At 39.1% G+C, this 25,148-nt stretch overlaps 1 protein-coding gene across 1 annotated transcript in view; it reads left to right on the forward strand.

The window, feature by feature from the left end:
* LOC147666477 (uncharacterized) overlaps positions 1-21,819 on the forward strand; it is a gene marked incomplete at its 3' end in the record, with an annotated part of 60,551 nt that extends 38,732 nt beyond the window's left edge. Inside the window, 1 exon segment of the mRNA XM_086949060.1 lies at positions 20,255-21,819. Within this exon segment, the coding sequence (XP_086805186.1) occupies positions 20,255-21,819 (1,565 nt within the window).
* Between the last annotated feature and the right edge of the window lie 3,329 nt (positions 21,820-25,148).

A 25,148-nucleotide genomic window follows, 5' to 3' on the forward strand; every position in this document is an offset into this window, starting at 1 on the left:
GGGCCTCTCCTTCCTTTTCAAATTTGGTCGCATTCCCATTAACATTTGTTCTTGTTGTACATATGTTGCGAAAAAAAGACTTAGTTGTCTTACCAGGAGCTTTTTTGGTGTTTTTTGAAGTACTTGTTGTAGAGGATTCCTTTAATTCCATTGCTGATTTTGTTCTTTTCCGTATGGTATTTTTTCTTCTCCTTTGCCTTGACGGCATTTTTGCTTACTTTTGAAATGTTGATTTCAATCTGTGGTAAAGAAAAAAATAACACATTATAGACCACTATTAGAAAACAACAAAGCAATGACAATAAGCAAACGATATAAACACTAATTTGCAACATATCTAAGTTTATACCACAGCAACTATATAACTAGGAGTAAGACAAAGAAAAACAACTAGAGGGAATAACACAAAAACACAGAGAGACACAGACAAAGAAACAGGTAGAGGGATTAAAACATACAAAAGGACTAAGACAGAGAGAGTGTATAATATGTTGAAAGACAGAAAAAGGATGTAATAGGGAGAGGAAGTAAGTCAAAAAAAGGGAATAAGTCAGAAAAAGGATGTAACAGGGTGTAAAACAGAGAGAGGGTGTAACAGGAAGTAACACAGAGAGAGGGTGTTAGAAGAGAAAAGGTTGTAAAAGAGACTAAAACAGAGAGAGCCTGTAAAGGAAGAGACAGAGAGTAAGTTTGAGAGAGGGTGTAAGAGGAAGTAAATCATAGGACAGGATGTTACAAGAAGTAGATCAGACAGAGGGTGTAACAGGAAGAGAGAAAAAAAGTCAGAAAGAGAGAGAGAGACGGTATAAAACAGACAAAAGGTGTAATAGGGAGTAACTCAAAGCTAGAATATTACAAAGAAAAAGGTTGATTAGATAGTATCTGCATGATTCAAAAAATATATTAGCACATTTCACAATCTTGTCATCTATGTTTCCTCAGATTAGTCATGTTTTTTGATAATGCTTGGTTAAAACATTTTGCTGCATGTGTTAATATATTTATTTAATGAGGCAAACACTAATAATTCCTTCTCAAAAATATAAAAGGCATTCATTTACATCAACATCGTTTTTTAAATAACATTTTAGAAACACAGCACAGGTCCTATGTACAAGCATTCCATGTCACTAGAGAAACTTCTCAATTTTACATAATGCAATTCCCCTATGCTGCAAAACCTATTTACCAAGCATTATCCAAAAACATGACACAAACCAACCAGAAAGAAGCTCAATCTGCATCCTAATCTGAGGTAATGCAGGTGGCATCATTGTAAAAGGTTCTAATATATTTATTTAATGAGGCAAACACTAATAATTCCTTCTCAAAAATATAAAAGGCATTTATTTACCCCAAAATCGTTTTTTAAATAACATTTTAGAAACACAGCACAGGTCCTATGTACAAGCATTCCATGTCACTAGAGAAACTTCTCAATTTTAAACATGACACAAACCAACCAGAAAAAAACCTCAATTTGCATCCTAATCTGAGGTAATGCAGGTGACATCATTGTAAAAGGTTCAAATATATTTATTTAATGAGGCAAACACTAATAATTCCTTCTCAAAATTAAAAAAGGCATTCATTTACCCCAAAATCGTTTTTTAAATAACATTTTAGAAACACAGCACAGGTCCTATGTACAAGCATTCCATGTCACTAGAGAAACTTCTCAATTTTACATAATGCAATTTCTCTATGCATTAAAATGTTTTAACCAAGCATTATCAAAAAACATGACACAAAACAACATTTTAAAAAAACAATCTGCTTCCAAATCTTCTCCATAGAGCATACAAGTCTCTATCTAAATTAAATGAATCATTTCTTACCTTTACAAATGCTTTGGGAGATAGAGAACAATGTCAGACACACAGACCAATTTTTCTTTAGCAGAGCAAAAGGTATGCATTCCACACACTACAACCATGACTGGCACAGAAAACCTCTAATTCTAAACAGATATGCCTCATTTCAACCAATCAAAACTCTTCCCTCACTATTTTCAAACCAAAACCCTTCCCCCCTCAGCCCTTTCTATCTGTTACCATAGCAACTCCCTCCTTACTTAACTCTCAGGTTCAAAAGTTTATTCTACAATGTTGCAAATGAACTAAGCAAGGATGTTTGACCTCTTAATACACCAGCTTATCCGATGAAATGTTTCTTTAGATGACTTTTTCTTAACCATTCAAATTGCTTCTTTCACAAAACACAAACATGCACCCTAACTTTTAGTTTTCAACTATCTGAATCCACCAATCTGCTTGTAATTCAAGAGCAATGAAACGCCACAATTATTTTTTTGTAAACTCCTACTGTTCCAACTGCCATTTCATTCCCACACTTCATCTGACTGCACCAGAACCTTCTCTCACCATGTATTCTGTGTGGATTATTGGACATACCTACATCCACTGGGCTCAAAGGTATGCAGGTAGCAGACATTTTCACAACCTTGATTTAACAAATGTGGAAATCAAGTGGATTGGCCAGAGATGATTGAGATGTCACCAATTGATACCATTAGTAAAAACCTTTTTGCATCTGCCAAACCCTTACCTCTTAAAAGTGCACTGTAGAGGAAATGACTTGGGCACTTTGACTGGGGTAGGTCTGGAAATGCTTTTAAAGGACACCTTTGATCAATTGATGACACTTTTTCCACAAACTGCCTTGGTATATTCCAATATATGTCAGACAGAAATGGAACTGGTCCAACCAATTTTGTCCACAATTTGAGAAAGCACGGAAACATGTGAATAAATCTGTTTTCTGCTTACATGAGAGACTATGGAATGGGTTCAATATACAACAATAACTTGCGTTTCAACATGCAAGATATCTACAGCGGAGATGGTGTGCACTTCTCAGATGAGCGGAATAGAATATTCCTCCTGAATTTAAGACTGTGCATTGGAACCTACTTGTAGGTACCTAAATCAGCCACAGAACCCAAAAGCTCTTTTCAGAGCTACCCTACCTCTGATCACTAAAAATGATTATCTTTCTCTAACTTTTTTCACTATTTTTCAGCAGAGTACGCTCCCGGGTACGCTCCCCGGTGCGCGTACCGAGCGCTTCCCCCGCGAAATTTATTATTTTTTTTTTGGGCATATATGCCCCTCCTAAACTCCCCTCAGAAAACCTAGAGGGTCAGGGGGTTTCTACTGTGCCCCTTTTTACTCATTCCCAACGTTGTTTGTCCTCCATCTTGTGTCTCAATTCAACCGAAACACAAAATGGCGGACTCCCGTAGCGCTCCCGGTACGCGTACCGGGGCGCGCACCGGTAAGAGCTCCCAAAAAAATGTGGGAAACGAAATTACATAAAAACCACTGGACAGACTTTCACCAAACTACATACCAGTCCCTACCATTATCCCACATTTGATGGTATTCCATTGAGCCATTTGGGCTGTAACCCTGTCTAAATATCCTGAGGTAAATTACATGACAAAAACACATATGAAACTGTTAGAATTTACAACCAATTAAAATGTTACTTACATTTTGTACTTTTATGTGCTGACATTTGATTGGTTAAGTACATGAATATATATGAAAAATGAGAGGGAAACACAGCCATTTTGACTAATACTACCTGAGGTACATTTTGAAAGAATTTTGACAAAAAACTTCAACTACTTTGAAAAAGGTAAGTTGCTAATTTGTAAGGGGAACTATTTTGTGCACTTTAAGTTAATTTGAGAAAACGTTTTCTGATAGTTATATACTGTCCCTCTGTAAGAGTTAGAGATTGAGATAGACTTCTCTGTTATAATTATGGATTGAGGTAGACTTCTCTGGTATAATTATGAATTTACTTAGGCTTCATCACATGCACTTTTTAATAGTTCTACTTCCTGCCTGAAACCACACACTGCCCAAAAATTACTTCACTGTTAAAAACTCAGAAGTACCTGTCTGAACATAAACCCAACAGTATCCTAACTCTACTAATATAGTTAATTTTTATGCAATTTTCAGTAAGAAAATGGAAGGAGAAAAACAATCAACTGTTATTTCTTTCGAAATAAAGGTGGAAAATCCAGAAGAACAAAAAGATGAACTTGATTTCATTGATGAATCTTTGGACCAACAGCTAATAGAATGTTTGGAAAAAATAGAACCATGTACTAATAATTATGAGGAAATTCCGGACAATATTATGTTAGAAGTTTTATTACATTTTGAAAAAGAATCAGAAGAATAAATGTGTATTTAATAATTAAAAATTGTTTGAGACAATATTCATTTTTATATGTAATTCATAAAGTAGTACCAAAATGATTATATTATAAAATGAGGCATAGTATACTGTGCAACTTTTTTGTGTTACATAGTAAGTTTACTCATAGTTACTACCTTTCTCCCACTATATTACCTCCAATGTGTATTTTACATCGCTTTTTCATCATAAGGGAGCAGGATATACTACCCATGATCCCCTAGAACTTCTCGGGGAGTGCTTAAAGGATCTGTTTCTGCTTTTCTGACAGAATATGTTATGGATTCCATATACCACAATAACTTCTATAACAACATGCAAGATATCTACAGAGGAGACGGTGTACATTAAATTTAAGTCTCTGCATTGGTACCTACATGTAGGTACTTAAATGAAAAAAAAAACAACAAAAAGATTTTTTTTTTGAAACAGCTACTTTTTTTTAAAACTGTCATTCTTTTTCCCCAGAGTACGCTCCCCGGTACGCTCCCCGGTGCACGTACCAGGCGCTCCCCTCGCGAAGATAAAAAAAAATAAAAAAAAATTTGCCCCGCAGGGCCTTTTTATGACCCTCACATCAAACCTAGGGGGTCAGCGGGGGTCTACTCTGCCCCCTTATGGTCATTTCCCCCTTTGTTTTTGCCACCTCTTGTGTCTCGATTTTACCGAGACACAAGATGGGGCCGCTCCGGACTGTTTCGAATGTTTACAGACATGAGAGGTAGCCAAAACAAAGGGGGAAATTATCATAAGGGGGCAGAGTAGACCCTCCCTGACCCCCTAGGTTTGATGTGGGGGCTTTAAAAGGGCCCCACGGGCCCAAAAAAAAGTAATTTATTATTTTTTTGCGGGGGGAGCGCCCGGTACGCGCACCGGGAAGTGGACCGGTGAGCGTACTATGGGGAAAAAAGAATGATAGACTTTTCAAATATTGTATGTTTATTAATTGTTCTTTTTGTTGTTTTTTTATTTTTATTTAAGTACCAACATGTAGGTACTAATGCAGAGTCTATAATTTAATATACACCGTCTTCTTTGTAGATATCTTGCATGTTGTTACAGAAGTTATTGTGGTATATGGAATTCATAGCGTAGTCTGTCAGGAAAGCAGAAACAATATGGCGGCAGGAGATGATAAAGAGATGTTAAATACACATTGGAGATAATATAGTGGGAGAAAGGAAGTAACTATGAGCAAACTTATTATGTAACACAAAAAAGTTGCACAGTATATTTTAAGTCTGACTTTACATTATAATCAATTTGGTACTAGTTTAAGAAATACATATAAAAATGAATAATGTCTCAAACAATTTTTGAATTATTAAATATAAATTTATTATTCAGATTCCTTTTCCAAATTTAACAGAACTTCTAATATTTGATTGTCAGAAACGTTTTGAATGATCAGAGGTAGGGTAGCTCTGAAAAGAGCTTTTGGTTCTGTGGCTGATTTAGGTACCTACAAGTAGGTTCCAATGCACAGTCTTAAATTCAGGAGGAATATTCTATTCCCCTCATCTGAGAACTGCACACCATCTCCTCTGTAGATGTCTTGCATGTTGTAACGCAAGTTATTATTGTATATTGAACCCATTCCACAGTCTCTCATGTAAGCAGAAACAGATTTATTCACATGTTTCCGTGCTTTCTCAAATTGTGGACAAAATTGGTTGGACCAGTTCCATTTCTGTCTTTGGCATATATTGGAATATACCAAGGCAGTTTGTAGAAAAAGTGTCATCAATTGATCAAAGGTGTCCTTTAAAAGCATTTCCAGACCAACCACAGTCATAGTGCCCAAATCATTACCACCACAGTGCACTATTAAGAGGTCAGGGTTTGGCAGATGCAAAAAGGTTTTCACCAATGGTATCAATTGATGACATCTCAATCCTCTCTGGCCAATCCACTTGATTTCCACATTTGATAAATCAAGGTTGTGATAATTTCTGCTTGCTGCATACCTTTGAGCCCAGTGAATGTAGCTATGTCTAATAATCCATACAGAATACATGATGTGAGAAGGTTCTGGTGCAGTTAGATGAAGTGTGGGAATGAAATGGCAGTTGAAACAGTAGGAGTTTACAAAAAAAGTAATTGTGGAGTTTCCCTGCTGTTGAATCATAAGCAATGATTGGTGGATTCAGTTAGTTGAAAACAGAAAGTTAGGGTGCATGGTTGTGTTGTGTGTAAGAAGCAATTTGAATGGTTAAGAAAAAGTCACTAAAAGCAATAATGCCCTGGATAAGCTGGTGTATTGAGAGGTCAAACATCCTTGCTGACTTAATTTGCAACATTGTAGAATAAACTTTTGAACCTGAGAGTTCAGTTAGGAGGGAGTTGCTATGGTAACAGATAGAAAGGTCTGAGAGGGGGAAGGGTGTTGGTTTGAAAATAGTGAGGGAAGACTTTTGATTGGTTGAAATAAGGCATATGTGTGTAAAGTTAGAGATTTTCTATGCCAGTCTTCGTTTCAGTGTATTGAGTGCACACCTTTTGCTCTGCTAAAGAAAAATTGGTGTGTGTGTCTGACACTGTTTTCAATATCCCAAAGCATTTGTAAAGGTAAGTAATGATTTATTTAATTTAGATAGAGACTTGTTTGCTCTATGTGAATATTTGGAAGCAGATAGTTAAGTTTCAGTAGTGTAATTGAATGCTTGTACATAGGTCCTGTGTTGTGTTTCTAAAATGTTATTCAAAAAACGATTTTGGGTGCAAATGAATGGTATTTTCATTTGGCCCATATTTATGATTGCCTTGTGCAGCCGGTGCATCACTTTAAACATGGGAAATAAGTGACACTCTTTCTTGTAAATGGATCCTCAATCAGACTCCTTTCCCTTTCACTCATTCCCCTTTTACTTACTCCTCTTTCCTGATTTAGTTTTGGTATCTCACATTCTTTTAGTATCTTACTTACCTTCAGTAATTTGTTCTCTTTCTATTTCTTTTTCCCTCTTTTTTCTCTTTCTACATTACTTTATTACTTTTTTTGTATCACTATTGCTTTATTTCTTAGTAAACTTTTTTAGATTTTTTAACTCTTGAACTGTTTCTTCTATTTTTAAATATATATTTTACTAATTATAACTTGTTTTTTCTTTTGTCTTTCACAGATACAAGTAGGTTTTCATTAATTATATGGTAAGTGTGTCTACAAAATGTAGTTTGTCATCACCCTTTGCTTTAACCTCACTACTTTTCTCTCACCCTACCTCACCCCTGTTTCCTTACTCTGCTTCCCTCACTTATTCTTATCCTCCATGTTTACTTCTCTTTTCCTTACTTTCCTACCACATTCAACTTCTTTCAGTGCCCCTGCTCATCCACACTCCTTCAATTACCTTTTTTACTGGTTCACTTAGTCCCTTTCTGACACTCCTTCCTTTACTCTCTCTCTTCTTTCTCTCTGTCACTCTACCATGTCTTACCCTTATTCACTTATATCCACCCTCTTTCACTCCTCTTTACTTACACTCACTGCTATTTTCTTTCCCTCCGTCACTACTGTTTCTTTTCTCTGGTTCCGTCACTACCTGTCATTCCCCATACTTAACTCTCCTTCCTTTTACTTTCATCACCCATTCACATTCTCCCAGAACCTCTGCTTTAGTTTTCTTCCTCTTTCTTCTCTTCTTTTGCTCCCTTATTCATTTTCCTTTTCTCAGTTACTTCCTCTTACACCTTTTCTCTGTTTTACTATCTCTTACACAGCCCCTCTGTTTTTCTCCCTCTAGCTCTCTTTCTTTTTACACCACTCTCTTTGTCCCCATTCCTCATGCTCACTCCTTAATTATTTTTTTTTCTTTTTTTTTTAAGTGCGCTGACGGAACGCACCCCGGTACGCGCACCGAGGCCCTCACCGGTACGCGCACCGGGAGTGCTCCAAAGTGAATTTTTAAAAAAAAATGAATATACTTTAAAAAAATATATATTATATTAATATACAATATAGGGTTCATTTTTAGAAAAACATACCTTTCTCAGGGATGCACTTCATCAAAGGCAGGGTTCGTGTAACAGGTACCAGAGGGCTTTGCCAGTAGCCACTGGGCGGGTACCTAAGGTTTAAAAATAGTGCCCACAATGCTTTGCGCTGTTACACGAACCCTGCCTTTGATGAAGTGCATCCCTGCACGAAACGCGTCAGGCGCTTGAAAGCGTGACATTCTGCTGACTCTGTTGTAGCATCCTGATTAAAACGCTTAACTTAAACCTACCTGAATGGCGGCTCGTCCTTTGGGGGCAACTCTGTGTGATTAATGTTTGACGGCTGGCCCAGCCGTGGACGAAGCCCCGCCGCATGGAAGCGGCCCTTTGATGATGCCAGACGGTAATCACCAGCGGAGCAGGAGGGTGTTTCAGGAGTTTTATGAGGCAGCAGCGCCCAGCAGCTTTTCACGCACACCCACTGGGGGTTTTAATGTTCACTTAAGATGCAGCGCTGAGCACCTTACTGAAGGAACACTGATGGACACTACAGGTACCAGAGGGCTTTGCCAGTAGCCACTGGGCGGGTACCTAAGGTTTAAAAATAGTGCCCACAATGCTTTGCGCTGTTACACGAACCCTGCCTTTGATGAAGTGCATCCCTGCACGAAACGCGTCAGGCGCTTGAAAGCGTGACATTCTGCTGACTCTGTTGTAGCATCCTGATTAAAACGCTTAACTTAAACCTACCTGAATGGCGGCTCGTCCTTTGGGGGCAACTCTGTGTGATTAATGTTTGACGACTGGCCCAGCCGTGGACGAAGCCCCGCCGCATGGAAGCGGCCCTTTGATGATGCCAGACGGTAATCACCAGCGGAGCAGGAGGGTGTTTCAGGAGTTTTACGAGGCAGCAGCGCCCAGCAGCTTTTCACGCACACCCACTGGGGGTTTTAATGTTCACTTAAGATGCAGCGCTGAGCACCTTACTGAAGGAACACTGATGGACACTACAGGTACCAGAGGGCTTTGCCAGTAGCCACTGGGCGGGTACCTAAGGTTTAAAAATAGTGCCCACAATGCTTTGCGCTGTTACACGAACCCTGCCTTTGATGAAGTGCATCCCTGCACGAAACGCGTCAGGCGCTTGAAAGCGTGGCATTCTGCTGACTCTGTTGTAGCATCCTGATTAAAACGCTTAACTTAAACCTACCTGAATGGCGGCTCGTCCTTTGGGGGCAACTCTGTGTGATTAATGTTTGACGGCAGGCCCAGCCGTGGACGAAGCCCCGCCGCATGGAAGCGGCCCTTTGATGATGCCAGACGGTAATCACCAGCGGAGCAGGAGGGTGTTTCAGGAGTTTTACGAGGCAGCAGCGCCCAGCAGCTTTTCACGCACACCCACTGGGGGTTTTAATGTTCACTTAAGATGCAGCGCTGAGCACCTTACTGAAGGAACACAGATGGACACTACAGGTACCAGAGGGCTTTGCCAGTAGCCACTGGGCGGGTACCTAAGGTTTAAAAATAGTGCCCACAATGCTTTGCGCTGTTACACGAACCCTGCCTTTGATGAAGTGCATCACTGCACGAAACGCGTCAGGCGCTTGAAAGCGTGACATTCTGCTGACTCTGTTGTAGCATCCTGATTAAAACGCTTAACTTAAACCTACCTGAATGGCGGCTCGTCCTTTGGGGGCAACTCTGTGTGATTAATGTTTGACGGCTGGCCCAGCCGTGGACGAAGCCCCGCCGCATGGAAGCGGCCCTTTGATGATGCCAGACGGTAATCACCAGCGGAGCAGGAGGGTGTTTCAGGAGTTTTACGAGGCAGCAGCGCCCAGCAGCTTTTCACGCACACCCACTGGGGATTTTAATGTTCACTTAAGATGCAGCGCTGAGCACCTTACTGAAGGAACACTGATGGACACTACAGGTACCAGAGGGCTTTGCCAGTAGCCACTGGGCGGGTACCTAAGGTTTAAAAATAGTGCCCACAATGCTTTGCGCTGTTACACGAACCCTGCCTTTGATGAAGTGCATCCCTGCACGAAACGCGTCAGGCGCTTGAAAGCGTGACATTCTGCTGACTCTGTTGTAGCATCCTGATTAAAACGCTTAACTTAAACCTACCTGAATGGCGGCTCGTCCTTTGGGGGCAACTCTGTGTGATTAATGTTTGACGGCTGGCCCAGCCGTGGACGAAGCCCCGCCGCATGGAAGCGGCCCTTTGATGATGCCAGACGGTAATCACCAGCGGAGCAGGAGGGTGTTTCAGGAGTTTTACGAGGCAGCAGCGCCCAGCAGCTTTTCACGCACACCCACTGGGGGTTTTAATGTTCACTTAAGATGCAGCGCTGAGCACCTTACTGAAGGAACACTGATGGACACTACAGGTACCAGAGGGCTTTGCCAGTAGCCACTGGGCGGGTACCTAAGGTTTAAAAATAGTGCCCACAATGCTTTGCGCTGTTACACGAACCCTGCCTTTGATGAAGTGCATCCCTGCACGAAACGTGTCAGGCGCTTGAAAGCGTGACATTCTGATGACTCTGTTGTAGCATCCTGATTAAAACGCTTAACTTAAACCTACCTGAATGGCGGCTCGTCCTTTGGGGGCAACTCTGTGTGATTAATATATATATATATATATATATATATATATATATTACCTACTGGCGGTCGCCAGTAGGTAGTTATAGTTAGGATTTTTTTCAATGCAAAATCTCAAAATTCTATTTGGAATGACTTTGGCGCCGGTTGACGAATCTCCCTGAAAATTTCCTCAAATTTGCCTCGCGGAGCTCCGGTCCTTCCGTGAAAGTTGGGGGGGGATTTGTCAAGCGGAGGCCGAGATAAAAGGGGGGTCCCAAAACGTATTTTCCCCATGTTAATTTCCATAGGGCGGTCAAACTCACTTTTAGCCCGAACGGCTGAATAGATTTCTACCAAACTTGGCAAAATTGTAGGAACTGGTAGCCCGATGTGCCTTTGCTATGTCTCAAGATATGTGCTCCTGTGGATTTTGAGTAATTTAGGTTCAAAATAATATATATCTATAGGCGTGCCCCGGTACGCGCACCGGGGAGTGAACCGGGCACGCTACGCGACTTGCGCGCGGAATTCTGATTGGCTGTCGGGTGTCTGTAAACATTCTAATCAGTCCGGAGCGGCCGCCATCTTGTGTCTCGGTAGGATCAAGACACAAGAGGTGGCAAAAACAAAGGGGGAATTGACCATAAGGGGGCAGGGTAGACCCCCCCTGACCCCCTAGGTTTGATGTGGGGGCTATAAAAGGGCCCCGCTCGATTTTTGCGGGGGGAGCGCCCGGTACGCGCACCGGGGAGCGCACCAGGAAGCGTACCATGGCGAAAAAAGAATGACAGGCTTTTCAAAAATTGTATGTTTATTAATTGTTCTTTTTGGTTTTTTTAATTTTTTTTATTTAAGTACCAACATGTAGGTACCAATGCAGAGTCTAAAATGTAATATACACCGTCTCCTTTGTAGATATCTTGCATGTTGTTACAGAAGTTATTGTGGTAAATGGAATTCATACCATAGTCTGTCAGGAAAGCAGAAACAACATGGAGGCAGGAGATGATAAAGAGATGTTAAATACACATTGGAGATAATATAGTGGGAGAAAGGAAGTAACTATGAGCAACATTACTATGTAACATAAAAAAGTTGCACAGTATATTTTAAGTCTCACTTTATATTATATCTATTTTGGTACTATTTCACAATTTACATATAAAAAAGAATAATGTCTCAAACAATTTTTAATTTTTAAATAAAAATTTATTGCTGTGATTTTTGAAAATCTAAAAGTATTTCCAACATTAATTCGTCAGGTATGTCCTCATTTGGATTCCATGATTCAATTTCTTCTACACAATTAAGTAAGTCTTGGTCCAGAGACTGATCCAAAAGGTCTAATTAATCAATGTCTTCCTTAGGATTGTTTTCCAAATCAATTTCAAATGAAATATTAATTTTATTTTGTTCTCCTTCCATTTTCTTGCTGTAAATTGCATAAAAAATAAATATATCAGTAGAGATAGGGCACTGTTGGGTTTAAGTTCAGACAGGTACTTGTGAGTTTTTAACAGTGAAGTTATCTTTGGGCAGTGTATGGTATGAGGCAGGAAGTAGAAATATAAAAAAGTGTATGTGTAGAAGCCTAATATAATTCATGATTATACCAGAGAAGCCTAATTCAATCTATAACTATAACAGAGAAGCCCATCTCAATCTGTAATTATAACAGAGGGACAGTAAATAACTGTCATTAAACGTTTTTACAAATGAACTTAAAGTACCCCTTCACAAATTTATAACTTACCTTATAGAAAGGTGATGAAGATAAATGACTAAATCTTTTAAAGATGTATCTCAGGTAGCTGTAGTCAAAATGGCCGTGTTACCCTCTCATTTTTCATTTATATTCATGTACATAACCAATCAAATGTTAGGGAAAAAAAAGTAGGAAATGAAAGTAACATTTTAATTGGTTATAAATTCCAACACTTTCATATGTGTTTTTGTCATGTAATTTACCTCAGGATATTTAGACAGGGCTACAGCCCAAATGGCTGAATGGAATACTATCAAATGTGGGATAATGGTAGGGAGTGGTATATAGTAGGGTCTATGCTATATTTTGTGAAAATCTGTCCAGTAGTTTTTTTGTAATTTCGTTTCCCACATTTTTTTCGGAGAGCTCACTGGTGCGCACCCCGGTACGCGCACCGGGAGCGCTACGGGAGTCTGCCATTTTGTGTTTCGGTTGAATTGAGACACAAGATGGAGGACAAACAATGTTGGGAATGGGTAAAAAGGGGCACAGTAGACACCCCCTGACCCTCTAGGTTTTCTGAGGGGAGTTTAGGAGGGGCATATATGCAAAAAAAAAATTGTAAAATTTCGCGGGTGGAGGGCCCGGTACGCGCACCGGGGAGCGTACCGGGGAACGTACACTGGTGAAAAATAGTGAAAAAAGTTAGAGAAAGATAATCATTTTGAGTGATCAGAGGTAGGGTAGCTCTGAAAAGAGCTTTTGGGTTCTGTGGCTGATTTAGGTACCTACAAGTAGGTTCCAATGCACAGTCTTAAATTCAGGAGGAATATTCTATTCCCCTCATCTGAGAAGTGCACACCATCTCCTCTGTAGATATCTTGCATGTTGAAACGCAAGTTATTGTTGTATATTGATCCCATTCCATAGTCTCTCATGTAAGCAGAAACAGATTTATTCACATGTTTCCGGGCTTTCTCAAATTGTGGACAAAATTGGTGTGACCAGTTCCATTTCTGTCTTTGGCATATATTGGAATATACCAAGGCACTTTGTGGAAAAAGTGTCATCAATTGATCAAAGGTGTCCTTTAAAAGCATTTCCAGACCAACCCCAGTCAAAGTGCCCAAGTCATTTCCACCACAGTGCACTATTAAGAGGTCAGGGTTTGGCAGATGCCAAAAGGTTTTCACCAATGGTATCAATTGGTGACATCTCAATCCTCTCTGGCCAATCCACTTGATTTCCACATTTGATAAATCAAGGTTGTGAACATTTCTGCTAGCTGCATACCTTTGAGCCCAGTGGATGTAGCTATGTCCAATAATCCACACAGAATAAATGATGAGAGAACTAAACTAAACTAAAACACTTACTTTCTTGACAAGATCGCCACCATTAAGGCCAACATCCCTCCTCCCTCGCCTGCCTTTGTCGACCCTTCTCCTCCCACTATTCAAAACCTCCTCACCTCTATCCCCCCCCTCACTGAAGAGGTATTCCTGGGGATACTTCCCAAAGAAAAATCAGGTTCCCCGGCAGACATCTGTCCGGCGCGAATCCTCCAACAAATCTACTCCTCCTGTCCTGAACCCCCCATTACCTTCCTTAACAGCTCCCTAGCGCAGGGAGTAGTGACCCCTACGCTCAAATCAGCCACCATAGTGCCCATTCTTAAGAAGCCTGGCGCTGACCCATCCATCTGAGCCAACTACCGCCCCATTTCCCTGCTGCCCTACCTGGGCAAGGTGCTGGAGCGCTATGTCACCGCGGTATTCAGCACCCACGTAGAGGCCAATGGGGGACTGGCTTCCCGCCAGGCTGGCTTTCGACCTAGGCACTCGACTGAATCAGTCGTGGTATCAGTCCTGGACAACCTCAGGAAGGGTATGGATCACAACAAACACCAGGCGCTGGTACTCCTCGATCTCTCCGCCGCATTTGACACGGTAGACCATACCATCTTACTGTCCCGTGTCAAGGCGGCTGGAATTGAGGGATCAGCCCTGGTGTGGCTTTCCTCCTTCCTGAGGGACCGCACTCAGGCTGTCCGGCTAGGAGACTTCACAACCACCCCACTCCCCGTCACGTGTGGTGTCCCCCAGGGTTCTTCCTTGTCTCCCCTACTATTCAATCTTTATATCTTCCCCCTCATCTTCGCTCTTCAGCAGCTGGAGGTCACCGTTTATAATTACGCGGATGACCTCCAGCTCATCTTTGATCTATCCTCTTCTCCCATCTCTGTCTCCAGCTTTCAGCACACCATGACATTCATCAGGGACTGGATGAACCACAACCACCTCAAATTGAACCCGGACAAAACCGAGTTGGTTCTTACCGGTGGTTCTTCCAGTCCCTGGAACTCTCTCTTCTGGCCCCTAACCCTTGGTCTCGCCCCCACTCCTTCTACCACGGTCAAAACACTGGGGGTTAAAATGAATAATCAACTCACCCTTCACTCCCAAATCAGCTCTGTGGTTTCCTCCTGCTTCCCCACCCTCCGAACTATCCGCACTGTCGCTCGTTTCTTCTCCCCCCAGGCACTTAAAATGATCATGGCCGCTCTAGTGATATCACGGCTGGATTATGCCAATGCTCTTTACAATGGCATACCAGCATACAGTCTCAGGAGGCTGCAGTTGGTCCAAAACCAAGCTGCCCGGCTGGTTTTTGGACTCCCACGCTATCACCACTCCACACCCCTCCTCAGGGAGCTTCATTGGCTCCCTGTTAAAGAACGTTCTCTGTTTAAAACTGCCTGCATGGTTTTCCAGGCCCGACAAGGCACCGCCCCCGCCTTCATTTCCCCACTAATAAAAGAATACGCTCCCCCCAGAGAACTTCGTTCCTCCACCAAATCCCTCCTTCAAGTCCCACGCTTCAGACGCAAAAAGTGGGGTGGGTCCAACTTCTCCACCTTGGCCCCCACTTTCTGGAACTCCCTCCCAGACCACCTTCGTGCGGCTACCCATTATGTATCCTTCCGTAAGGAACTAAAAACGTTTCTTTTTAAACAGGCTTTCCCTGCGTAAACCCCCTCCCCGGCTCTACCACCGGATCTTACTTTTGTCTCTGTAGCCAATACCCTCCACTAGCGCCAAGAAACCGTTCGGTGCACGCTGCGCTTTATAAATGTTTTAAATTAGAAATTAAATTAGAAGGTTCTGGTGCAGTCAGATGAAGTGTGGGAATGAAATGGCAGTTGGAATAGTAGGAGTTTACAAAAAATAATTGTGGAGTTTCACTGCTCTTGAATCACAAGCAATGATTGGTGGATTCAGATAGTTGAAAAGTAAAAGTTAGGGTGCATGGTTGTGTTTTGTGAAAGAAGCAATTTGAATGGTTAAGAAAAAGTCAATTAAAGAAACATTTCATCGGATAAGCTGGTGTATTGAGAGGTCAAACATCCTTGCTTAGTTCATTTGCAACATTGTAGAATAAACTTTTGAGCCTGAGAGCTCAGTAAGGAGGGAGTTGCTATGGTAACAGATAGAAAGGGATGAGGTTCGAAGGGTGTTGGTTTGAAAATAGTGAAGGAAGAGTTTTGATTGGTTGAAATGAGGCATATCTGTGTAGAATTAGAGATATTCTGTGCCATTCATGGTTGCAGTATCTGGAGTGCAAACCTTTTGCTCTGCTAAAGAAAAATTGCTGTGTGTGTCTGACATTAGACTCTATCTCCCAAAGCATTTGTGAAGGTAAGAAATTATTCATTTAATTTAGATAGAGACTTGTATGCTCTATGGAGAATATTTGGAAGCAGATTGTTTTTTTTTATGTTGTTCTGTGTCATGTTTTTTGATAATGCTTGGTTAAAACATTTTAATGCACAGAGGAATTGTATTTTGGGAAATAGTGAATTTTCAGTAGTGAAATTGAATGCTTGTACATAGGACCTGTGCTGTGTTTCTAAAATGTTATTTAAAAAACGATTTAGGGGTAAATCCATGCTATTTATATTTTTGAGAATGAATTATTAGTGCTTGCCTCAATAAATAAATATATTTGAACCTTTTACAATGATGTCACCTACACTACCTCAGATTAGGATGCAGATTGAGTTTCCTTCTGGTTGGTTTGTGTCATGTTTTTGGATAATGCTTGGTAAATAGGTTTTGCAGCATAGGGGGATTGCATTATGTAAAATTGAGAAGTTTCTATAGTGACATGGAATGCTTGCACATAGGACCTGTGCTGTGTTTCTAAAATGTTATTTTAAAAACGATGTTGCTGTAATTGAATGCCTTTTATATTTTTGAGAAGGAATTATTAGTGTTTGCCTAATTAAATAAATATATTTGAACCTTTTACAAAGATGTCACCTGCACTACCTCAGATTAGGATCCAGATTGAGTTTCTTTCTGGTTGGTTTGTGTCATGTTTTTGGATTATGCTTGGTAAATAGATAGGGTTTGCAGCATAGGGGAATTGCATTATGTTAAATTGAGAAGTTTCTCTAGTGACATGGAATGCTTGTACATAGGACCTGCGCTGTGTTTCTAAAATGTTATTCAAAAAACGATTTGGGGGGCAAATCAATGGTATTTACATTTGGGCCTTATTTATGATTGCCTTGTGCCGCCGGTGCGTCACTTTTAACATGGGAAAAAGTGACGCACCGGTGGCGCAAGGCCTTCATAAATAAGGCCCTGAGTTTCTTTGCTGTTGGTTTGTGTTTTGCTTTTTGATAATGCTTGCTATCAACATTTGCAAGATAGAGGATTTGTATTTTGTGAAACAGTGAGGTTTCAGTAGTGAAATTGAATGCTTGTACATAGGACCTGCGCTGTGTTTCTAAAATGTTATTCAAAAAATTATTTTGGGGGCAAATCAAGGGTATTTACATTTGGGCTTTACTTATGATTGCTTTGTGCCGCCGGTGCGTCAGTTTTAACATGGGAAAAAAGTGACGCACCAGTGGCGCAAGGCCTTCATAAATAAGGCCCTGAGTTTCTTTGCTGTTGGTTTGTGTCTTGCTTTTTGATAATGCTTGCTATCAACATTTGCAAGATAGAGGATTTGTATTTTGTGAAACAGTGAGGTTTCAGTAGTGAAATTGAATGCTTGTACATAGGACCTGCGCTGTGTGTCTAAAATGTTATTCAAAAAACGATATTGGGGGCAAATCAATGGTATTTACATTTGGGCCTTATTTATGATTGCTTTGTGCCGCCGGTGCGCCACTTTTAACATGGGAAAAAAGTGACGCACCGGTGGCGCAAGGCCTTCATAAATAAGGCCCTGAGTTTCTTTGCTGTTGGTTTGTGTCTTGCTTTTTGATAATGCTTGCTATCAACATTTGCAAGATAGAGGATTTTTCAAACACAGAACAGGTCGTATGTACAAGCATTCCACGTCACTAGTGAAACTTCTCAATTTTACATAATACAATTCCTCTATGCAGCAAAATCTTTTTACCAAGCATTATCAAAAAACATGACACAAACTAACAAGAAAGAAGCTCAATCTGTTTCCTAATCTGAGGTAATGCAGATTACATCATTGTAAAAGGTTCAAATATATTTATTTAATGAGAAAGACACTATTAATTCCTTATGAAAAACATAAAAGCCATTTAATTACCCCAAAGTCGTTTTTAAAATTACATTTTAGAAACACAGCACAGGTCCTATGTACAAGCATTCAATGTCACTACTGAAAATTCACTATTTCACAAAAGACAATTTCTCTATGCAACAAAATGTTTAAACCAAGCATTATCCAAAAATATGACTAATCTGAGGAAACATAGATGACATGATTGTGAAATGTGTTAATATATTTTTTGAATCATGCAGATACTATCTAATCAACCTTTTTTCTTTGTAATATTCTAGCCTTGAGTTACTCCCTATTACACCTTTTGTCTGTTTTATACCGTCTCTCTTTCTCTTTCTGACTTTTTTTCTCTCTTCCTGTTACACCCTCTGTCTTACCTACTTCTTGTAACATCCTGTCTCTGATTTACTTCCTCTTACACCCTCTCTCAAACTTACTCTCCGCCTCTTCCTTTACAGGTTTTCTCTGTTTTAGTCTCTTTTACAACCTTTTCTCTTCTAACACCCTCTCTCTGTGTTACTTCCTGTTACACCCTCTCTCTGTTTTACACCCTGTTACATCCTTTTTCTGACTTACTCCCTTTTTTGACTTACTCCCTCTCCCTATTACATCCTTTTTCTGTCTTTCAACATATTATACACTCTCTTTGTCTTAGCCCTTTTGTATGTTTTACTCCCTCTACCTGTTTCTTTGTCTGAGTCTCTCTGTAATTTTGTGTTACTCCCTCTAGCTGTTTTTCTTTGTCTTACTCCTAGTTATATAGTTGCTGTTGGATAAACTTATATATGTTGAAAATTAGTGTTTATATTGTTTGCTTATTGTCATTGCTTTGTTGTTTGCTAATAGTGGTCTATAATGTGTTATTTTTTTCGTTACCACAGATTGAAATCAACATTTGGAAAGTAAGCAAAAATGCCGTCAAGGCAAAGGAGAAGAAAAAATACCATACGGAATACAACAAAATCAGCAACGGAATTAAAGGAATCCTCTACAACAAGTACTTTAAAAAACACCAAAAAAGCTCCTGGTAAGACAACTAAGTCTTTTTTTCGCAACATATGTAGAACAAAAACAAATGTTAACGGTAATGTGAAGTTCCAGAAGGAGAGAGCAAATTTGAAAAGGAAGGAGAGGCCCTCAAAAAATGTCTCTACTGGAGCAGGAGAGAAGAGTATGGATAGCAATAGAAGGCAAAATGTATTTAGGGACATTCGTAGACGAATGTTTCGCAATAGGGTAGTTTTAAATTTGCTAAAAAATGAAAAGAAAGGTAAACAGAGAGCTGCTTTTTACAAGAAAAAGAAAAGTGTAGAGAAGATTGTTGATCAGGCTTTTGAAGTTAAGAAAAAATTATTTATTTTAGTAATCAATAGAATTAGGATACTTAACAAGGCAATTGATGTTTTCAAATCGAACAGTAGATGGAAAAGAATAATTAATCGGACTAATTTTTGTGAAGTAATTTCTGGAGAATGGATGCATGGTTCAAGTTCTGAGACACTTTTTTAATGAGGAGAGTTACTTTCAGGAAAATGATTTGGTGCATGCAGTTGACACCAGTGGTCGAGCATATCAGGTGAAAATTGGTTGTCCTATGGAAAAAGAGAAACTTGTGTCTAGAGATGCAGAAGAGGTGTTAGCAGATGAAGTTTTAGGGAGCCGTACTAAGGGTCCAGTGTATACATGGAAGTGCAGTAGTATTTGTAGTGTGCGACAGGATTCAATCGATTTGCTTCGACATTTCTTACGTACATATAGTAAGAAAAGTGTAAAACAGAAAGTGAAGATCTTGCGAGAGTAGATCCTTGCAGAGTGAGAGAAAACACAGGTTTGCATGGGCATTCACTGGCTTGTCCTTCTAGAAAAGTATGTCAGAGTGTTCTTCACCATTTTAGGATGTTAGCAGTGCATCATAATAAGGTGAGGAAATTAGTAAGAAGGTTGTATTATGCAAAAAGTCCAGCACTTAAGCTTAAACAGTTAAACAGTGCTCTTTTGCATGGATCTGAAGTAGATGTGAAGACTTTTTGTGAAGAAATTGAGTTTTGTTATTTTGGGAACAAAGAGGACAGTGTAGAAAAGGATATAGTAATGGATGGTAATGTGGAAGACAATGTACAGATTTCAAGTATTGAAAAGTTTGACGAGGAAATTACCAAGTTTAAGGTGAAATCAAGTGAAAGGGATAATTTAACTTGTGTGTGTTGTCGACGGACTCATTGTAAGATTCAGACTAAGTTAGTTGATTTATATGCAAAATGTGAATTTGAAAATAATAGTGAATGGAAGGATTTTGTAAGGTATTTGTTTGTGGAGAATTCTTTCGATTTGAGTTTTGATCAACGTATTTGTACTTATTGTTTGAAAAAATTTAATGAAAATAGAATGCCTGCTAGAGCTGTTCATAATAATCTTCAGCTGATAGATATTCCTACTGAATTGATGGATTCAAATACTTATAAATCAATTTTGATTCAATGTGTCCATCCTTTTCAAGCTATTGTTCGCATGGAGCCTAAGATAGGGAAATTACCTCCTACAGATTTACAAAGAGGATTAAAGGGAAGAGTTGTTTATTTACCTCTAGATGTCAAGAAAAATATTGATACAATTGGTGTAGAAAGAGTAAAAGAGGATCCTCTGGTTATTCTAGTTAATGGGGTTCCGACAAAGAGTAAGAAAATCTGGCAAGATTTAGTGCATGTTAGGAAAGTCAAAAAGGCAACGTTGTATTTGGTCAAAAACAATGAGTACTATAAAGATGTAAGTGTTGGAGCAGAGGAAACAGCTACAGAAGAAGACAGTGATTGTTCAGTTGGCCAAATTGAAAAAGTTGATGTTTCTAGAAGTGAAGAAATATATGAACATTATACTGTTCATCCTTTGCATTCCACAGAAGTAATGGGGAATGCAATTGACTTGTTTCAAATGAAAGCAGCATAAGAAAGTCCTATTAGTGTATGGGAAGAAAGTTTGGAAGCTCGTTGTTTTCCACAGATATTTCCAACAGGTCGAGGTGGACGATATGACGATCGACCAGTTCAAATTCCTGCAGCTGAATACCGGACTTTAAGATTATATGCTGAAGATCCAAGGTTTCGTCAATGCATTCAGTATTTGTTTCATCTACTGTATGATAGTGATTTGTCTGGGCTTTCTTATGCAGTTAATCATATACTGAAAAGTGGAGCTCATCTGCAAAATGTTTCGGCGAGGGACTTTATGGAGAAAGTCAATCTGCAAGACAGTATTTTGGAATCTCAGCTAATCAATCTCATGGCATGTCAGCATGGAACAAACAAGTATTGGTTCCGTTGTCATAGAGAATTGAAATGTATGCTAAGAAACTTGGGAACTCCTACATGGTTCCTCACTCTTAGCTGTGCTGAGTATGCATGGGACGACTTACTTCAATTTCTACGAGAGGCAAATGGAAACATACAAAATATAGAATTGAAAACACCTGGAGAACTGTTTTCTTTGGATCCAGTGAATGTTTGCAGATATTTTAATCATAGATTTGAAGCTATGATGTCTTTTATTACCAACAAAAAAAATCCTCCCCTTGGAGAGGTTTTGGATTTCTTTTGGAGGAAGGAATATCAAGCGAGAGGTGCTCTTCACATACATATGTTGTTATGGATTAAAGATGCACCGAAATTTGGAACTGATTCGGATGACACAGTGATGAGTTTCATTGAAAAATATTCAACATGTGCTGTTCCAAAAACTACTGAAGAAAACAGTTTAAGGCAACTTGTTTTACGTTTTCAATCTCATCGTTGTGGAAAGTACTGTCGCGAAAATTTAAAAACAAGGAGAAATTCTACACGAAATGTCGTTTCGCGTTTCCACGACCAGTGATTTCTAAAGGAAGAGTAAATAATTTGATGTCTTCTCTGCGGCATACTGTGACAAGGAAATCACCAACAAATACATACAATTTAAAAAGAAAAGAAGAGTCCAAGTACAACAACGACTGCAACCCAGTGATTTTATCCATGTGGAATGCTAACATGGATATTCAGTTCGTTGCTGACAGCTCTATTGCTGTGCCTCGATATGTGACGTCTTACATCACAAAAAAAGAAAAGACTGAACTGAAGGAAATGTGGGAAGACATTTCACATGAAAAGAGTATAAGTAAAAAATAATACAGTTTCAGTCTGAAGATGTTGTCGCATCGAGAAATTGGAGCATATGAATGTTCTGATCGGTTATCATCAGCAAGTCTCTATGCCAAATCAAGAACAATCATTTGGGTGAGTCTAGGTCTTGCTGCAACACGAAACCGAGTTTTGAAATCTGTACAAGAAATTGAATATTTGACGGAGAAAGAACCAAACAGTACAGATATTTTGAAGACAAACACGTTGGATACATACTATCCAAATAGAAGTACTCACCTTAAGAACACTTGTTTGTATGAAGTTCTGCAAAACTACAGTTATAAAAGGAACATCACAGAAGATATCAATAATGGAAAATATGCTGTCATTGGGTATGAAGGATGTCTAGTGATGCAGAGAAAAGGCCATTTGATTAAACATCGAAAATTGAGTTGCGAATCTCCAGACAAAAGAGAATTTTACTATTTAGCTCTTTTGCAACTATTTAAGCCATGGCGTACAGAAGAGGAACTACTTGGAGATTTTCTCTGTTATGAAGACTCTTTTAATGCAACCAAGGATACCATAGAATGTCCTGTTTTTCCAAATTATCTGCAAATGTTGAACGAAGAAATAGAGCAAGAAACCACAATTGCTGAAGAGATTGCTAGAGACAGTTCTCAAGACAGTCAGAGTTCTACTTCATTGAGTCAGGATCCACTAGGAGGACCAATTATCCAAAAGGAAGCTGCAACTGCCCTGGATGAGGTGGAAAGAGCTATGGAACAAGCTCAAGAGGATGTAGTTAACTTAAAAGATTTGGTAAAGCAACTAAATGTTGAGCAGAAAATGATATATGACGAAGTCACAGAACAGGTAGAACATGGATTCAGACATGAGAAAAAAGAGTGCTCAGTTACATCATTTAAGCCTGTCCGACTGTACGTAAGTGGAGAAGCGGGAACAGGAAAACGTTTTCTGATTAAAGCCACTGCAACTTATTCGCAGAAAAGGACTGAATCACCGCTGTCTTGTGTTGTAACCGCTCCAACTGGACTGGCAGCACTTAACATTAAAGGGATTACTCTACATCGTTTGCTGATGCTGCCAGTTGAGCATTATAATAAATTGCATTACAACAAGCTATCTGGAGATGCGTGTTCTGAAGTTCCAGAGTCCTGAAGAAAATGAAACTTCTTATCATTGATGAAGTAAGCATGGTCTCAAATCTAATGCTTGCTTTTGTGCATTTGAGAATGCAAGAAATTCTTAGAACAGAGTATGATGTGTTATTTGGAGGAAAACACATTATTGTTTTTGGAGATCTACTGCAGTTGACTCCAGTAAAAGGACAACCAGTGTTTAAAATGCTCACGCATGAAGATACCAGGAAGTCGCTTGGAAGCATTGGAAACGTTAATATATGGTTACATTTTAAATATGCAGAACTGCTTCAAAATATGCGACAGGCAACGGATAAAGATTTACAAGATGTAAGAATCGGAAAAGTAAGTGAGCTTGGGAAAGAAGCTTTACATGCTCGATTAATTTCAAATTTGTATCCAAATGAAAACATTCTTCCAGAGAATATTTTTTTTAAAATTACTGAGAAGAAATCTGGGATATGTTTGATGCCAACTCTGCAAGAATGTTCCATCTTCAACAACAAAATGTTAACGTTAGAAAATGAAGAGATTGTGAAACTGGAAGCAATAGATAAAATAGAGCATATGGGTGCAACAATTGTTTTGTCAGAAAATTTGAAAACAAAAGTGGATTCATTAGAGAAGAGTATATCTAAAACAGCTGGTTTTAAAAAGACTCTGAATGTGTGTTTAAATTGTCATATCATTTTGAGAAGGAATTTAAATGTTGAAAGAGGTCTGGTAAATGGAGCAATGGGTCATGTTGTTGATTTTGTGAATTATAGAAATAGAGATGGAATTGAATTTTTAAAAATAAAATTTGATAGCATTGAGCAAGTACAACAAATCAGTCGTTGTTCTGCTAGATTTTTGCTTGTAAAAGACTAATATGTTCGCCAAAAACAGTTTCCTGTTTGTTTGGCATATGCGGTGACAATTCATAAATTTCAAGGTTTAAGTGTAGATAGTGCTTTAGTGAACATTGGAAGTTCTGTGTTTAAAGAGGGTATGGCATATGTGGCATTATCACGAGTCAGAACTTTATCAGGATTGTACTTGATTGAGTGTGATGAGACAACGATTTGTGCAGATGTAGATTGTGTTAAAGAATACAATAGGTTAAGAAGAGAGTATGCTCCACATTTGCCTCAATATCCTCTGTTTGAAAACCGTGTGGTAGGCCGAAAAAGAAGAAATGAAAATAATTGCAGTTAGGTAGTAGCAAAAAGACAAAAAGTAGATGGAAACTGTAATTGTAAGCAGAAAGAAAAATCATTCTGTTCAAGATGTTGTTGGATTTCAATTTGAAAACAGTTCTGGTGTCAACTGCTATGCTAATGTAGTGGTTTATGTTGTTTTTTTTCTTAAAACTTTACAAGAACAGATTGTTGAAAATCGGGATCAAAGATTCTGCGGTTTATTGAATTCTTTGTTTCAGAAATGTAGCAGTGATAGAGCAAAAATAGAAAGTGTAACAGAAATTCGAAATATTTTAGGCATGTTTTCTGGTCAAGATAAGTTTTCACAGAACATTCAGCAAGATTGTCAGGAATTTTTAATGTATATGTTTGAGGTTTTGGAAGATGAAGGTGTAGATGTAGAAAATCTTTTTAGCCTTTCTTATCAATGGCAGCTTGATTGCCACAATTGTAGTTTATCAAGTACTACTAAAATAGACACTGAAAGATTTATTTATTTGACTTTACCAGACTGCAAATCAGTGTCATTTAATAATCTAGTTAAAGCAGCTGATCATAATATGGTGTGTACCCAATGTAAGTGTCCAATGCTGTCCACATTATTTATACAAACTTATGGTCAGTATGTCATTTTAGTTTTCCAACGATGTAGACCTGATGGAACTAA

Source organism: Lissotriton vulgaris, unplaced genomic scaffold (genome assembly GCF_964263255.1).
Source record: "Lissotriton vulgaris unplaced genomic scaffold, aLisVul1.2 SCAFFOLD_6403, whole genome shotgun sequence".
In the NCBI taxonomy this organism is placed as follows: Eukaryota; Metazoa; Chordata; class Amphibia; order Caudata; family Salamandridae; genus Lissotriton; species Lissotriton vulgaris.